The 18,399-nt window shown below is 41.7% G+C and overlaps 1 protein-coding gene across 5 annotated transcripts in view; it reads right to left on the bottom strand.

The window, feature by feature from the left end:
• LOC146364499 (glutamate receptor-interacting protein 2-like) overlaps positions 1-18,399 on the bottom strand; it is a 31,708-nt gene extending 13,309 nt beyond the window's left edge. The window contains exons 1-11 of one of the 5 annotated variants that reach the window (XM_084918194.1): positions 17,902-18,399; positions 12,657-12,737; positions 11,850-11,988; positions 10,295-10,440; positions 9,106-9,189; positions 8,912-8,987; positions 8,082-8,227; positions 4,263-4,410; positions 3,997-4,166; positions 803-931; positions 439-600 (exon numbers count right to left, since the gene is read on the bottom strand). In XM_084918194.1, the coding sequence (XP_084774320.1) occupies positions 439-600; positions 803-931; positions 3,997-4,166; positions 4,263-4,410; positions 8,082-8,227; positions 8,912-8,987; positions 9,106-9,189; positions 10,295-10,440; positions 11,850-11,988; positions 12,657-12,737; positions 17,902-18,079 (1,459 nt within the window). In that variant the 5' untranslated portion in view covers positions 18,080-18,399. Of the gene's footprint in view, positions 1-438; positions 601-802; positions 932-3,996; positions 4,167-4,262; positions 4,411-8,081; positions 8,228-8,911; positions 8,988-9,105; positions 9,190-10,294; positions 10,441-11,849; positions 11,989-12,656; positions 12,738-15,444; positions 17,856-17,901 lie in introns of those variants that run through there. The other 4 variants (XM_084918190.1, XM_084918191.1, XM_084918192.1 and 1 more) reach the window with 4 other exon arrangements.

The following is an 18,399-nucleotide window of genomic DNA, read 5'->3' as shown; positions in this document are numbered from 1 at the left end:
CGCCCACAGAGATGACATGGGAATGGGAAGGGAATGAGTCACTTAATCAGAGTTTACGTCAGTCATGCTTACGTCAGCAATCAGTCAAATCTGTTCACACACACACACAAACAGGGTGAAACAGTAAAAAGGTGGCTTGCATATTAAAAGCTCAGTTCACTCAAATAACAAAACACTAATTTTGACACTTTACAGCAAACAGCTGCCCCCAAATGACCATAGAGCTGAATCAACAACCCCCTCCCTGTAATCTAAGAGTCCTGCAACAAATTACTAGCTTAGTTGTACCCAATTCATTGGTAAGGTGTATATCTTGCGCTTCTGGAACCAAAAAAGCTGCACAACCTGATTAAAACAGTTTTAAATAAGAAAATACTTGAACTGAACCAAGCCTTTAATTTGGAGGGGAAAGAGGAAAAAGAAGGTGGTTTGCTATACATGAGCTCTTGTGGTCCTTCTTTCTGTTCCTCCTCTTGCCGGTGGAGCTCCGAGGGCTGGTGGGAGTGATGGGAAGGACGGGGCAGGGTAGCGTGTTGCTACCCTGGCTGCTGAAGCCTGAGGTGGCTGTGGAGGAAGGGGAGAAGCCACCACCCACCAGAGCTGAAAGGAAACACGTATCAAAAGGCTGGTACAGTAAGCTCTAAATTCATCATCCACAGCAGCACCATTGGAACATGCAACAAAAGAAAGAAACCAGCGTTGGGGTAAACCTCTTGGAAAAAAGATTTAACAATCATGCTGAAGAAAGGGCTCCTGCTGTGGTGTCTTGCCAGCAGCAGTGCTGTCACAAGTGATAACTTACATTTGCAGTGGTCCTGCTGGTTGTGTGGGTGGCTTGGGCTGCTCCACGTCTTGCTGTGGCTGGCATGTGGGGGATGGCAGTAGTTGCCGCTTTGGTCCCAGTGATGATGGTTGCTTTTCTGCACTTTAACTGCAAGCAGCAAGGAGGAAAACACACCGACAGAATGAATGAAGCAGCGGCGCGTCTCTGTTTTCCACATTTTTAAAAATTCTGCCCATGAAATCACACTTTCATTCCCATGTCTAAATTTATACCATACCACACAGAGCCTGGAAGGATCATTCAGAGCAGAGTAATTGATATTTAATGTGTTTGTCATGGCACGCTAGATTAAATCCTGTGGTTTAATGTATTTTGTTGAGCATCTGAAAATCAGTTTGAAATACGCCGCTCTATGAGAAGCAATCTACAATCTAAAATGAAATCCTTACTCTTAGTAGCAAGCTTCCAAAGGGATGATTTCAAGTTGAAGATCATTCTTCTACATTCATTTTCAAAAAAGCCCAAAGGTGCAAAAAGAGAAATCGGACTACTGCTGGACATGGCAAGGAAGTGACGCTAGCTGTGGAAGCATGTGGCTTGACCTTGATTGAGTGCAGCTGAAAGCTTGATTGGTGTAAATGTAGAGTGCCTGTCTCTGCATCTGATTGTCAGTCTATGTGGTCTGCTGTAATTCTTTTCTCCTTTTTTTTGGTGTTTCTGTTAAGAAATTAAGCTTGTTGTTTATGCTGAAAGTCATCTTATCCCTCCTGCCAGAGCCTGTGTAACACCGAGTAGTCAGTCAAGCTGTGTTCATGAGGCATTCAAAGGGAAGCAGATGACCGGCTGTGTGACACACACCTCAATAATTAACTTTATTTAAACAGATTAACTCAGCTAAATGTGTCAAAAAATGCTACACGTGACAGTAATCTTTACTGCTTCGTTTGGAGGCGTCTAATCTCTGACAACTTGCTCTCATAGATGGAGGATTTGCTGGAAACATGGATGAGTACAGTTGCACTTCAGATGTTGCCATACTCTGAGAATTTGGCTGAACAATACATGCAGGAAAACCTCTGGCCTTTTTCAGGAAACTACTTTCTATCTGACTCAATCAAAAGAGCTGAAAAGCTCTGGCTTATATTAAGCTCACCTAGGGGAATCTCTCCAAGAGATGGTTCTTTCATTCCACACTGGTGGAAAGAAACATTAACGCCTAATTTCTTAGTGGCCATATCAGTCTTCTTAAATCCCCGGAGCAGATTAGACAAATTGCATCTTATAATCACGTCTTATCCTGGAGGGGGAAGAAGCTGTGAAAAAGCTGCGTGCTATCGTAACACCACAACGCCTCCTTCAAAACCAGATAAATGAGTGAACTGAAATTTAATAAGATGTGCCCGTAAATTTATAGGGAAGCGACAGCCTGCTGTGATTTGAGTTGAGATGCTGTATTGATTACAGTTCAAGGATTTCAGCCTTAACAGTATTCATCCGTGTCACATGTATTTGCGCCGTAGTGATAAACATTAGTAGTGGCAAGATAAGCTACATTTACTCTGCACTTTATTACAATATGGAATACATACATAATCTCATATGTAGAATAAAGCATAATATATAATCATTTTCATTAATTCAATCATTTCAGTGTGACATAGGTATCTTTAAAGTAAAATATCCAAATTCTTTCCTCTGTTTAGATGATTAAATATTTTCAAAACATATTAGAAGAATCCAAAAAATATATATATAAGAAAAGCACTGCAGACCAGACCAAGCAAAAGAAGAGAAAGAAGTGAAATAACTGTGGCTCATTTCCCTTTTGTTGCTTTGTGATTCTTCCAATGGCTACATGTTAAGGAGTCCCTGCAGCTGCTGACCCAGAAATAAGCCTGCAGAACGTGGCAACAACATGATCTCTGACAGAGAAAGGGTGTGTGTGTGTGTGTGTATTTGTGTGAGGCTTGTTGGTATGCAAAGAGGCAGAGTGTGTACCCAAAGCCAGAGGGATTGTGGCCGTATGCACACACAAACACACGGACTAATTCAGAGTGGATGGAGGAAGTAAGCAGGGAAGCAGTGAGGCTCTTTAGAGCTGTCGGGAATACGCAGAATTCATATGGTGAGGACTGCATCCTGGATCCACTGGATTTCCACACAGTGCTGTGGTGATTAAGCGACAGGTCGCTTATTTGAGATTTCTCTGTGTGAATCATTTGCACTGATGTGCACTGAACATTTTTATTGCATTGCACTGATGCACTACTCATCCACATCCACTAAGTCTTACGGAGAATGGCCTGCTTTTTAAGCCAGGCCTCAGTGGCTGTTTGAGTAGTTTTGGCATTGGTCTGGCTCCTTTTTTTCAACCCTGAAAGTTGTTGCTTACCTTAGACTCTTATGTTTAAAAAGCCCAGCTTTACAGCAGAAATACACACATTTACAACCTGGTATATAACACGTTTATCTAGTTTTATCGTTAGCTCACTTCCAAAGAGTCAAGGTAAAAACAAAAAATTAAAAAACAACTTTATCAATGGCCAAAATGCCAAACTCAAGGCTTCAAACAGTATTTAGAAACATCACAGTTGCTACATGTCCACTTTTTACCACAGATTTTTTACCAGCCGCTAAGATTATTTTCGATCTTTTGCCAAACAGGTTCTTGCCTCTTCTTTATCAGTTGCCTGTCTTCCTGGTACTTAACAGTTGTGTCTGCCGGCCTAGAAAGTTTCATTTTCATACATTACCTTAAAGCTGACCTTTATCTCCCTGTCTGGGTTTCAGTGACTGGGCTCTAATCAAAGTCATTAGAAGTCTAAGAGCAAACCATGTCTAAGAAAAGCCTGACTTTAGCCACAGTAATCATGTGATGAATCCTTTTGATCACAGAAACTTAAAGTGTGCCAGCTGGAAATTTCTTTAAAAGCTTATTCTGATTTTACCGTTTTAGATGTCGAGATTCAATATTTTCCTCTTTGTAAAATTCAATATCTTCTAAGTTTTTGGCCTTGTTTGATATAGATCTAAGCAACTAATGCACTTATACATTAAAAAGAAACACTGTCCATCACCTGTTGCAGTCCTGACACAGAAAACCTGTCTCCTGTTTTAATCTGAGACAGCTTCCTCTGTCACTACTGTCCTCTTTTCCTCCATAACCTTTAATAGCCTTCCTCTGCTTTTTTTGTGCCACCTGCAGGATGTACCTGTGTCATACGGCCTGATGGGAAGTCTGCTCTGGCTTGCTGGAAGAATCTCCAGTTTGACAATGTCAGAAGTGCTGGCGAGTAGCTGTGCTGCTTCCATCAGAGAGCAGTGCTCTGTGCTGGTCCCGTCTATGGACAGGAGGATGTCACCTACATGCAGCGCTCCACACCTGAAATAAGTGAGACAGAGGCGGATGGTGTGAGGAAGCTTTCTATCAGGAAGCTGTCTGTTCAGTACTAACATTTGTTTAAAAAGTGAGTTTCACCTTTCCACCACACTGGCTGCTTTTATCTTGTCGATAATAATAACTTGTTTGTTCCTGTAGACTGCCGTGGCGAGGCTGATCCCCAGGCTGGCAGAGGGGCCTTTCACTATCTCCACCAGCAGAGGGCCTGAGGCTTGCTGCACTGCCTCTGAAACCATTCGTATAGACAGATATGAGAAACATCAACCAAGTTAATGAATGCATCTAAAGGAATACAAAAAACCTGACTCAGTAATGGATGAACTCACTGTGCTTAGTTTTTTAGTCTTACAGATGTTAGTCGCTGTGGCACACTTGTTCATTTTATAAATACACACATTATTTTCTTTGTTGTTGTCATTCAGTCAGTAGGATTTTGGCTGTCCTCTAAAAAGTGGAGGTTTATAAACGGGATAAAAGCTGGAAATAATATATTTTTTCCCTCAGTTTTTATAATCATATTAATAAGGTCACCAGGACTCTGAGAAATTGGTGAATGCATCCATATCAAGCAGGTTAGACTACCGCAGTGCTGTATTTGCCGGATTATCCAAATCATCAGTGTGGCAACTTCAGCTTGTCCAAAATGCAGCATTTGAACATATAACTCCAGTATTGAAGTCACTTCCTCGGATGCCAGTTTAACAGAGACTTCCCTTTAAAGTCCTTCTGCTAGTTCATAAAAGGTCACTTGTAATAATATTAATAAAATTTACATTGACATTATTGTTAGTTAACAAAGCATTTAGACATTAATATTGTTTGGCAAGTTATATTCCACATGTCTTGATGATAACCACACACACCCCATATTTTCGATACCGTCATGTAGAAGAAGTTAAATATCTTGAATGACATCTTCTTTGCAAGACAAATGTTGTGACACTTATTGCTCATAATTAAAGTTAAGCAATGTTTCAAATAATGAACTTTAATGAATTTTAAAAAGCACAACCAGTGTATTCTGGATCTTAGTGTTTTATTCGTTTCCTAAATGTATTTTTCTTGTAATTGTGAATCCTGTGGCTGTCGAATCTGGAGCCAGCAGGTCTGAATCCTTAGATTCCACACACAGGATATGTGTGAATATGTGTCAGCTGTCCTTGGTGACCTGCCCTGTTTTGCATAGAGCAGTTCAGAGTGTGCACTCTTGAGAATTAGTCACTATGATCACATTGAGGTTATAATTAGGTTTGTAGTCATGCAGTGGGTTACTGAACTTAGAGATATAGCTTTCTACTTTTTACCCAACAAAGAGGATGTTTGGTAGAATATCAGTTGTACTGGATTCTTTTTGTGTCCTCAGGCTGACTTATGTTTGGTGGTTTTTGTTGTTGTTTGTTTTCCTTTTTAACTCCATTATTGTTTTAAACTGAGCTTAACAAAATAAAACTGCAATTCCAAACTTTTAAAAATAATGGTGGTATGTACCATTTATTGCATTATAGTCCAACTATAACTCACTTAAAGACACAATATCATGAGGGAACACACTAAAGTCAGCGTATGAACACGACCACAGGCTGTACGCAGGCTTTGAACAAGCTCCATTTTTGCAAGTCTGAGAAAATAATCCTGGTGTAATAAAGGTGATTCAAATAAAACCCATTACAAACTGTGGCATGTGACCAAGAGTGAAAGACGTTCATTGTGGGAAATGTAGAATCCAGGATTTGAAGTCATATCAAAAGTCAGGATATCCTGATATCTGCTGCTTCAACTTATTTATGTAAGCTGTCATTATGAACACTCCAACTCAATAAAACGCTAAATCACAGAAGTGCTTATTAACCTTATTTAAAACACACAAAACACAAAAAGTAATAACTAATAATGATTAATAGTTTGATATTTTATGGGGGAAACATTGTGCTATAACAGCCTTTAGTGTGTGCTTATCTTTACTTATTTTTTGTGGTTTTCAGACTCTGTGCAGCCATAGTGAGAGCTTGGCTCATAGTGGCAGCAATAAGTTTAATCTTTATGGACAGAATTTCCAGGTGCACTCAAGGGGTGGATGTTTCTGTGGTCTCACTATCTCATGCCTGCTTTGTCCAGATGATGTAGTTCTGTTGGCTTTATTGAGCAATGAACTCCAGCTCACACTGGGATGATATGAAGTGTTGGCACCTCTGTGTCTATAAACCATATCGGGGCGATCGTGGCTCAAAGAGTTGGCAGTTCGTCCGGTAACCGGAAGGTTACCGGTTCGAGCCCCGGCTCGGACAGTCTCGGCCGTTGTGTCCTTGGGCAAGACACTTCACCTACTGGTGATGGCCAGAGGGGCCAGCCTATGGCAGTCTCGCTTCTGTCAGCCTGCCCCAGGGCAGCTGTGGCTACACCTCCACCAGTGTGTGAATGAATAGTAGAATTGTAAAGCGCTTTGAGGGCCCCGAAAAGCGCTATATAAATGCAATCCATTATTATTATTATTATTGTGTTTCTCATCCAAAAAATGGATGGATGGAGTGCCCCCTCTGGGTTGGGAACTTCCCCAAACAGATGTGTTTAAGCATCTTGGAGTCCTGATAGATGGATTAGGGCAGTGTCTGTAGTGTAGTGGACTCTGTGCGTGTCTGGTGTGGTGAAGAGAAAGTTGAGGTTAAAGTCTATGTTCCTGACTGAAAGAATGAGATCACAGATACAAGTGGCAGAAATGAGCTTCCTCCAATACGGCGGGGAGCTCATAATTTGGGCGGGGCTTAGAGTAGAGCTGCCATTGCTCAGCACTGAAAAGAGCCAGTTGAAGTGGTAGGGGCAGCTTATTTCAATTATTTTATATTTGGGTCAAAATGACCCCGACTGGTTTCATCATATAAAAACAGCAAATGACGTTTACTTCAAATTATTGAAAAGTAAGTCATACCAGAGTGAAATAATGGTAGTAAGTTCTAATGGCAAAGGCTCTGTCACCTTGGTTTGGTAGCAGAGACCTTAAATAACTTCAGAATAACCAGCAGAGTCCCATTCACTATTCACTAAATAAACACCCAGGCATATAAGGGTTAACTTTAGAGTTAAGGGATGTACTTTAGAGTTTCAAGTCATCAGTAACATAAAAAATAAGGAATTGAATAAACAGTCAGTGTAAATGTTCCCGAACTGGAACAATATGGTCAGATTTCTTGGTAGCATTTGAAATCTGGACAGCAGAGATCAGAATCAGCTGGAGTCAGTGAAGTGAAATCACACTTATGTTGGCATAAAGAGCATTACAGTAGGCTACAGCACTCAAGGTGGGGAAAAATAAAAGCATGCATAAGCTTGTGTAAATCAGTAGGCGATGGGAATGATCTAATTCTGGTATTTTAAGATGAAACAAGCAGGACTGGATTTCCAGCCAGCATTTGATATCATTTGGGCAGGTGAACAGATTATTAAGGGTACTGGGGTTGTTGGATAGCAGAGGGACATAACTGGGACAGACTGATACTATCAGTACAATCAATATAATCAATACACTGCTTTGAAAATTTCCCATCTTTTCTCCTTAAATAGCATCACCAAGGATTAGGGGACATGCAATATAATATCTCCCTTTTGCTCCAACTTTTATTTAGAAAGAAAATGGTACAAAAAAGCAACATGTTTTTAATTATTTTTTAGCAGTCATTGTTCAGGAACAGACAAACACATTTTCATGAAACAATCGTGTCCCCTTTCCCAGTGTGCTCTCAGGCCATCTCCAACACAGTCACTCAGATCCACAGAGCCAAACGGCCACATGATTTACCCTCAGAGCAATGCTGCCCTATATGCCTCCACATATTCCCTGTGTGTGTGTGTGTCTGTTTGTGTGTGTGTGTGTGTCTGTTTGTGTGTGTGTTTGTGTGTGCTCACCCATGACAGAGACGTCATACTCAATCAGGAACAGAGCTTCCTGGCCGCTCTGCATTAACATGGTCAAAGCGTCAGCGTGCCTCTCCCGGCTCAGAGACATCCCATCTATGCTCAATACTCGGTCTCCAGCCTTAATAGTGCCCTCTCTGGAGAAGCACAGATGGATAAACAAAGAACAAAAAACAAAACATAAACAACCAGCATAAGATGCTTTTACAAGCAATCGTGCACCAGTCACAGTAGATGCAGTTCCACATGAATGTTTCCTCCCAGGTGAGATGAAGGATAAATGAGATAAACAACCGTTAAGTCTTTGACGGTGAATTATGTTCACTCCAGTGTTTAGTGCTCGCGGTTTTCATGTGGGAAAAAAGTGCAATGTTACATTAGCCTCAGGATGAGCGCTGGCCTTTCTGCTTTGAAGATAACATACTCTGTATGTGTCAAAGCCACAGTTTCACAGAGTGGCTTGAATATATGGTAATGAGGAAGAAACAAAAAAGTCTGCCGCACATATACAAAATTGTTTCAAAATTATTTTAGGTGCATTATTCTAAGGCCTAAAAATCAAATTCCACCTGAACAGCAAATGTTTTAATAGTAAATTATTAAAACACATCTATTAGGAAAGACACGTCTACATACACAGTACAGATATATGCATTCATGCATTCGTAGAGTAATGTGAAAAGCTCACTCATGCATTCTCAAGACATAAAATGCAGGCAAGAAACATGAATGGCTACACTTGTAATGCATATAGCCTAAATATATAAACACTGTTTCCAGTAGACATCTATCTTTGTCCATATCTGTGTCCTTATCCTTACCTATCAGCCGGACCTCCAGGCCTGACGCTGGTCACCACCAGAGGACGAGATCTGCGCCAGTCTTCATGGAAGCCTCCTGACCCAAATCAGAAAGGAAGAAAAGAAAATCAGAGCACACAAATCAATGGAAAACTATATGTATTAAAGGACTGGCAAAACAGAGAAAAACAGAGAAAAACATTCTAGGCACCTACCTCTCATGACAAAACCAAAACTGTTGCCCTCCTTGTGTAAACACACCTCGATGCTTTTGGTTATGACTCCTGAGGGGTTCTGGACTAAGAGTAAAGCAGAATTGAAAAAATGATTAAATAAATACTAGCAGTACAAAAGGTTTGTCAAAAGTTTGATTCCAGTATAATCTGAAATGTTGAATTTAGAAAGTTGATTACTTGGTAATAGGTGAATAACTTTATGTGTTTGACCTTCTGGTTTGCAAACAGAGCACTGCCCGAGGACCAGGCCAGCTTCCCGTAGAAACCTAGTAAGCATTGATTTGATGATTTTCATCCTGAAAGTTCAAACCGAGCCTGATTTGGCAGATAGGTTTTAGGTTACGGCTGTTCTTTTAATATAGCAGAAATATTCATTAAGAGCAGCTGTGCTTCACGCGTGCATCAGCATTAAACATCTGTTCAGAAATACTTATTTCTCAGTAAGCGCTGATTTGGTGGGTTGCTTTTAAAAAGATGTCAGGATGTCTGGATCCAAACATGTAGAAAGGCCACAGCGCAGATGAGTGTGGAAGTGAGGGCTGAGCCCTCTGGCAGTGCAGTGTCCTCATCATGACCTGCATCATTTGGATGTCCAGAGATTTTTCTCCTTTACTTTTGCCAATTGTCATTCATTTCCTTCCTTTCAGGAATTTAAAAACTATATTTATCAATAAAAGGATGTCAAACTAGCCTTTCAATTTAAACCTTCTTCATGTTTTTGGCTACCGTGTTGACCTAAATACTCTGTTTTACTAATAATAAACAGGATAAAGTATACTTTTGAAAGGCAACTACATTTTTCTCCTGTTTTTGCATTTTAGATTTTTGGCTGCAGACCAAATAATGCAGCAATATTTGCAGTGATGAGAGGGAACATGGGGTGTTGGCAGAGCACTTCCTGCTGATGTCTCTACAACTTTTCTTATCATTATGTTTGTTTGTGACTATGAAGCAGTTATAATTGCCATACCCTCAGTGCCCTCTGACAGTTAAATGACACTGGTTTACTTATCATAAGCAAATGCTAAGAAGCTTATGTATGAAACTATACTCTATTTTTGCACATTTGAAAATAAAAAGAATTTGCATTAATGATAAGCATTTTCATACTGTCATCTCACACAACTCTTTCCATCTGCTAAAACTGTGAATCAGACACACCACCTACCAAATGGAGGCAGTTCATACTCCACTTCCAGCACAACTCGCTCCCCAATGTTCTTCAGCAGGCTGATAATCTCATCGTGACGAAGCTTTGACAGATTGATGCCGTTCACTGACTTGATGTAGTCTCCTACATTCAGCTGGTCACTCCTGTGGAAAGTCACAGACATACGATTAGGATCAGCATTCAGTTACTAAGTGGACAAAGCAGGCAGCTGTTCTGAGTCAATCCACGTTTGTTACTAAAGGTTCAAATTTGCACCACTAATGTGCAATATCAGCTTTTGGCTGCATTACTGTATTACTTAATACGTGAGGTGAAAAGTACAAATGTGTTTAATGTAAGAGAAAGCTGTGAAAGCTTCAAAATGAGAATTATCAGAATTTGGGGGGAGCTCATTGCTTTGGATTTATAACTCACTACAGCCCTCACTGTCATTACCCTGAGCTATTTGTAATCAGCGAGGTGAAATAAGGTTCTGAGTGGCTTTCAGTGCATCATCCCTTTGTGAAAAACAAACAAATAAAAGTGAGAAATAAACTTCACAGAAATAATCATAGTTGGTTTTCTCTTTTTGTTGAAACGGTTAAGATAATTGGATCCGACGTGCATCAGCAGTAAGCCGACTAACATAGTGAGCCACCTGTGCAAAAAGGAGAGTGGATGCTGGAGCAGGTTGGCTGAAAGCCTCACGTCTTCACACACTGACAGAGATGATTGTACATGGTGTCTGACATGTGACATTCTGAGTCAACACGAGGCTCATCAGAGAGCTAATTAATTAAATAGATGTTCTGCCCTGCTTGCCCTTCTCACCTTTAGGCTACTGACAATCAGCACTGACAGCAGTAAGAGAGATGTCTCAACCGGCAGAGCTGAACGGCCTGTCGCCTGGTCCAGTCTCGTCACACTATGTCTTTGCCTGTCGCTCTCCTGTCTGCCTGTGTGTCTCTCCACCAAGTAAATTAACTAGCACTTCCACACAAGCATGAACTCAGCTGACGGAAAACAAGCTGCTCGGAAGAATTAGCACAGTGTCTGCGTTTAAAACCTCCTTGGATTTGACGAGTGATGGCATATTTGGCCAAGACATTTTCAGAGGGGCTGTGTCATTCTCACAAATCTGTGTGTGTGTGTGTGTGTGTTTCACTGTGGTCACGTGCTGCTTAATCATCATGAAATGTGAGTTTTCCAATGAATTTTCTTATCACATGGCTGATGTTGGGGAAAATTAGCTTTATCTTAATTAAACAATCTTTGAGCACAAAAAGCACGCTCACAAAACATTTATATTGAGTTATCACCACAGTACAGCAAATCAAGCATGAACTGATCAGAAATAGAGATAAAATTTAAATCTGCTCTTGGACATAGCTCCATTGATCCTGTTGGGGTGTCACTCTGGGTCAAGCTGATCTAACACATTGCCTACAGCCCTGCAGTTAGTGAGACGGTGCAGCTTTGCAACATGCGCACGTTTTCAGGGGGCAGAATAACAAGTCCGGGCAGCTTGGTGTGGTTGCCAGGTTTTAAATGCAGCACGGAGCAGAGATCTCACCTGGCAGCTAGCCCACCTGGCCGTAGGTTTGACACTCTGGGCTTGCCATCCTTATCAGACCCTCCGGAGATGGTGAGGCCAAGGCTGCTGCCTTCCCTTTTCATCAGATCCACGGTGGTCACTCCTCGATACTCTTCTGCTGACAGATACAGACGCAGGCACAGATCTGCAGTCAGCATTAGCCTCTGCTTGACAGAATCACCCTGTCTGAGGGGCAATGAAAGACTCTTTCCCTGAATCTTTCACAGAAATGCTCTCTGACATAAGACCTCCTACTTTATTTTCTCAGCCTCCTGTCTTCTCCTTGTTCCTTCAGATCTCTCTGTCTCAGTTAATCTTTGTGAAGAGTTCAGAAGGAGGATGTGGAGAATAAAACTGGTTTTATTCAAACGACTCTACATAAGGATTGAGAAAAGAAATGCATCGAATTCATAATAAAGAACAAGCTGGAAATTATCTGGCCTGACAATAATTGATGGATATGTGCTTATGTGTCAACGGAGAACTCATTCTGTCTTGCGCTCCACATTGTGCTGTGCTTTTAAATCAGTCTGCAATGTGTGGTTTTACTATCAATGACAGGTTTGCAACACAAGCAAATATTTTACCTTATCCAAGCATTCAAAACAGTGCAACATCAAGCAAACCGCAGGACGTAAACGGCTCTACGTGCATACAGACAAGCGTCTCAATCAAACATGGAGTGATGCTTCCTCTTCTTGGGGACTCAAGTGAATTGAGCATAGTAGCATGAATCAGACAACAAACAAAGTAAATGATGTAACATCAGGTTTGAGTGTATTGTACCTGAAAGGCTGCGCCTCCGAGACGAATGTGATTGGTCAGTTGCCCCGGACTCTTTGCTTCCCTTTGAGTATGGTCCTTCATCTGAAGAGACAGTGTGGTGATAGGATATGTAGGGAAAGGCTGCAGCAGAAGACTAAATGAAAACGACTGCCCCAATGCACATCGTGACAGCAGCCCACAGTAAGGGGTTTGAACTTCACCCTCTGTCATTGAGGAGCTTTTGCAGGGAAACACTACAGCCAAAAATACATCTGTCAGGACTATCTGAGCTAGAATGGTCACCTCAAACTCAGGACCTTGAAAGGTCACACCACTTTGTTTCCCTAACAGTCATATTAAAGGGTCAAGGAATTAAAATAGCTAGCCCCTGTCTCCAGCAAAGACCTTTAAAGACCTTTAATTTAACACAAGGATACATTTGCAACAAGCAGCTACTACAGCATGGGAGGCTTCCTGAAAGAACAGCATGCAGTTAATGGTCTGTTCATGCATAGAGAGGAAATCATCATTTCATGTCATTTATAGCAGCTGTCAGATAAAGCTAGGGAATGTGCTCTGCAGAGCAAGGTAGTTTTTATTCTTAACCCACAGTGGGACTCAGCACTGGACCGTCCTCAGATTAGTGGAGCAACTGCCCAGCCATCTGAACCTGAAAGCAGCCATGCATCCATGTCAGCAGTCGCAGTGATGAGGAAACTGACTTGGCATTTCGCTAATCCTGTTCATTGCGCATTAGCTTTTTCAGCTGTCCAGCACAACGATTGAACATCACATTACAAACTTGAAAAATAGCTGTGCCAGGTCCACACTTGGATGAGATGAGTGGAGGAGAGCATGTTGCTGCTTTTCATATGACGTGCATCAAACTGAAGTACTCACAAGCAAGAGTCTGGAATGATGACTGCGTTAGTACTGCAGAGTGGAGACACTGGTAAGAATCAGTCCTAACACATTAACTGCACAAGCTTTTCAAACCGCTGGACAGTGAAGTTAAGTATTTTTGATTGGTACATAGTTTTGGTAACACGCAGCCCCAGAACTCTTGAAGGTAACTGAGGTGCCATACATGTTTTTAGATTTAGGGTGATTTACACTGTGTGAGAGCGTCACAATAATTACAATATTCATCTGAACAAACATCCATAAATCTGTCTACACATCATTGAGAAGGCAAGCCGTGGTACTCTGCTGGGGAATCATCATAAATGTACATTTTCCTCAGTATTAAATTTAATGAAGCCATGGTTTTCGCTAAATCCATAAACACACTGCAAACGACACCTGCTGCTAAAAGCTCATTATGCATGCGTTTTAATGGTGCCAGATGTAAACAGTCACAAGAGGGCTCACTGAAACGTGACAATCTACAAAATGCAAGTGAGACAGAGAATAATAATAGACAAAAAAGAAATCAAGTTGAACTACATATATGTACTGTATCTCAGGTGCCTATGAGAATCAAATATTCATGTATGATCTCCTCTCATTTGCTCTAGGTCAGAAATGAAAGACGTAAGTAAGCTTTTAGGCTTCAGATTATATCAGTTTGACAATGATCTACTGACAATATACTGGTTTGACATGAAGAATGTCATTTCATTTAGTCTGACATGTCTTTTTTGTTATCTGCACTGATTTGCAAAGACTGAAGTGCTTGAAGGGCATCAAACCCACCGCTTTATCTCTGTCCACACCGAGTCACCACATCTGTCCAACTGAAGCTGAAGCCTTCGGACAGATGAGAGGCATAGATCCTTTGTCATACCTTTACTGACCTGAAACCTTCAGGCAGCCGCGGGATACGAGGAGAAAATTCAGCCTTCACGTGGACACATCCGCATGAGTCAAAGCTTAACTAGACAAATCTCCGTCTTGCACGTTATGGCGATTTGGAGAATATGCACAAGCATAACATTGTCATTAATTTACCTCACGTCCCTGCACAAGTCCTGTGTCCAGTAGCTTTGAGGCACAAAGCACACAAAGTGAGTGACACATCGCAAACATGTTAGGCAAGGCAAAAGCCTCGTAACCACACGGACTCCTGGGGGCCCTGACGGTCCAACAGCTGTCATTGCTGTCAAAAGGCAACACTGGCTCTGGGTTACACAGACCCAACACACCGCACGTGACTGAATGCTACTGTACCATCAAGCCATCCTCCAGGCATCCTCCTTCAGCTTTGAAAAACCATCACCCACCTCAAGAGCCAGAATTAAGATTGGGATGGTGTTGATTACAACTATGAATCCTCTCAGTTCTGTTTCTTTAGAGGAAACTCTTTTTTTAAGGGTATGACTACTCCTCCATCTGAAAGACCTGGTGACTACAAATAAGATTCTTCCTGCATAAATATTTAGGGAGTTGATTAACTTCAGAATCAATTAAGGACACTTTTTACTATCCCAGAATGTAGGTTAAATATGTGGGCGGTACTGACTGACAATGAAATCATATCGCTATTTTCAGAGGTGAAACTTTATTTATAAACTGGGCCCTTCCAGACCCAGTTTATGCTGCTATATCTGCCCTAATTACACATGACAGGATGATATGCAGAGCTGGTGGCTGAGTCCACTGACATTTAAATCTCTCGCAATCTATTACTGCTGTATTGGACGCACTGTAATGATTCCACCATCAAATTCATTTGCATTAAAGCTGAACAGATTTAAGACCGCAGGGACGTGGGCGCCTCTCAGAAGCGACCTGCTGCTGTCTTAAATCTTCTATGGCCGCACAAAATCTGTACCCTTTGACTCTGAATGTCAGAATATGTTCCTCTTACCAATGCTGTTCTTGGTGTCTCTCCTCAGACCACAAAGCATGGCTGGAGTTAAATCAGCGGAGCCACCCTCTGGAAGTAACCTTGCTGATCTTTAGTAGTGGGCAGAGAGCTGTGGTGAAAGTAGGCGACCCAAGAGACCAGATCTCAGCTGCTTAGAAAAAACATCTTTCTTCCTTCATTCCTGTGCATCAACTCCAGCATGTCCTTAAATTTTGACACTATCCAGGAAGGTCTGGAGCTCCAAAGGGCAAATCTTGATCCTCACTACCTTCCTAAATGATTATTCTCAATGCTCACATACATCTAAAACTACTATCTGCCAAGCTGTGCTCCTTCTATAAAATCCAAAGCAGGGAGAGAAATGGTTCGTGTCCTTTTCTTGCCATTTCGCTGTGGTCCCGTTTTTTTGCGCTATTCTTACTAATCGCTCGTCTTTTTTCCAGAGGATTTATCATGCCCTCTTCATACACTCACATGAGCTCACACACAGCCCTCTCATACAGAGCTACAGCGTTTGCTCTCCCCTCTCTCTGTCTCCCTCTCTGCCAGAGGGGTTCAGTGAAGCAGGCACACACGATAGTCACTCCCTCCCCTTTGCCAACCCCCACACACACATAGACAGACTCTTTATCCACTTCCCACCAAGTCAAACACATCCTCAGCACACACATAGAGTACACACGCTCAGATTAGACACGACAAAACTGCACACACCCCACACACTCAACTCTCGGAACAATTAACACCACCTGCACATTCATTGTCAGACAGTGTCACGTTTTTCTCACATGGAGACAAAACCGTTTTACAGAGCTTGTGTCTACACAGTCCTCTTATCTTCTCTCTTTTTCTCTCATGCACGCACACGTGCACACGCAGCATATTGGAGGAAGCATATGTTAAATTCCTGTGAAGAACAGCTGCCTGTACATCTTGCAGTTGTTGCTGCTTCTAAATATTATGCAGTCGTCAAGCACAGTCGACATTCAAACTGCAATCGTGATAATAAGTGAAATATATTCAAACGGCAGTAAAATAGGAACACGTTAAATCTGAGCAGCTTAATGAAACTGTGAAATGTGTTTCCTCTGAGGCCTGACATTTCATGTTTCACCCTCTGAGGGGTTAAAGGACCCTTTGCTAATCCTTCAGGGGCCCTCCACCCAAACACGGAGGGCCCATCACTGCACCTGTCTGGCCATTTGTCACGCACAAAAGCCTCGGCACCTGCCACTTCCTGACCCGCGCTGCAACCACTATCAAAACAAACCCCTCCTTCAGCCTCACTGGCAGCTCCTCGAAACCTCATCAGCCTCTGTTTTTGGTTCAGTGCAGATCGTTTTTGTCATCACTTTAGAGGCAGATTTTAAAAAAAGGGATAAAACCAAAATACATAAAATTCAGAAGCTCATAAAAACATTAGACCCTTTGTTCCAAAGCGGCCTTTTGCCCACATGTGTAAAGTGATTACAAACAAACATTTCCATGTTTCTATCCGCTGTTGCGTGGAGCCTAATTAGTCAGCTGTTCCAGTGGACACAATACTCTTTGGTGTAGATGATTTCCTCTGAGACTTTTGTCCTTAATACCCCATTTACAGTGTGAGCGAGTGTAGTCTTTCAGAGCGAGACTAATTAATTTCCACCAGAATAAAGAGAATTGGGAGATGGAGCAGTCTGTTGGACTGATAAAAACCTCTGGGAACCGACTGGCAATGTTATAAAAATGGACTCTTTTACATTTGCTCTAGACGATAAATCAACATAATTGCTGTAGCATTACTGACAAGGTATTGATTAGTATAAGAGTGCCCATTTCTTTTTGTTGTGACCTTGGCATAAAAACAAAGATGTGTGATATTCAATATTTGAAAAAAAGAAAAGAAACTGGTGCAAAATATTTCGTGATCTCAACAGACATTGGTGTGTGACTGGTTTCGCTGTTCAATGCTAATCCATCTCCATTTACGTAGAGAAACCCTCACGAAAGTGCCTACATTTACTTCACATGAACATATTCCAGACAGGAGGCCGTGGAGCTTAACCTCAACATCGATCAAACTGACCACACTGCCATCTTATGGTTATCAGCTTCAGCTGCAAGTGAAAGTGTGAGGAGCGAAATGACTAAATCACTTGTCAGCCAGCACATATCAGTGTGAAGAAAAGGAGCCAGAGGAAACGCGTGTCCCACACATCACACGCCTGCGTTCCTGTTCACCTCTAAGAATCATCATCCAAGATTTTCTTCAAGCGAATGTTCAGTTTCACAGGTTTCAAGCATGCTCACACATTTATGTTTGACAGGCCTGCAGCATAATGTACATGAATTAAAGAGTGTTGAAGGTTATATACAGAGGTAAACTTGTGAAAGTATTTTGTTGGGATTACAAGATAAATTCTGGATACTCCATAGAAGTCTTGGGTATCTTGTTAAATATTAAATCTCAGATTTTACCTTTTGTCCTTCCTCTGATGACACCCAGTCGACATCTGAGAGAAAAGGAGAACATCCTTCTCTTTCCTCCTGCAGACCGGCTGCCTTTCCTCAGGGAATCTGTCTGAGGGAAGGCGAAGAAGAGCTGTTTGGAAGTGAGGCGCCCTTTTCCAAATGTGACCCTTGCTGACATGTTCATTTTCTGAGCAGTGAAAGGGAAAAAATTGATTCTTTCCTCTTCCTGACACTCTCACCATCTCTCAGACGTTGCAGTGTCTGCCTGCCCTGCTGTTCTCATGTTCTCCTCTCTTTCTCTCTGGAGAACATCCAGTCCTCTAAGGTGAGTCTTCCAGGACACTCCACAAACAGGTGCTGGTTTCAGAACGAGGAAAGCTTCAGATCCAAGATTCTGCTTGTTTTTTCCAACCATCATTGGTAACTTACTTCCACATCCTAACAGCCACAAGCTGACTGGCCAAATAAATGTTGTGTTTTTGCTTCTCTGGCAATGTCAGTTTT

The sequence above is a fragment of the Perissodus microlepis genome, chromosome 20 (assembly GCF_051167445.1).
Source record: "Perissodus microlepis isolate ML-2025 ecotype Zambia chromosome 20, ASM5116744v1, whole genome shotgun sequence".
NCBI lineage: Eukaryota > Metazoa > Chordata > Actinopteri > Cichliformes > Cichlidae > Perissodus > Perissodus microlepis.
This window is presented reverse-complemented; position numbering and strand designations above follow the sequence as displayed.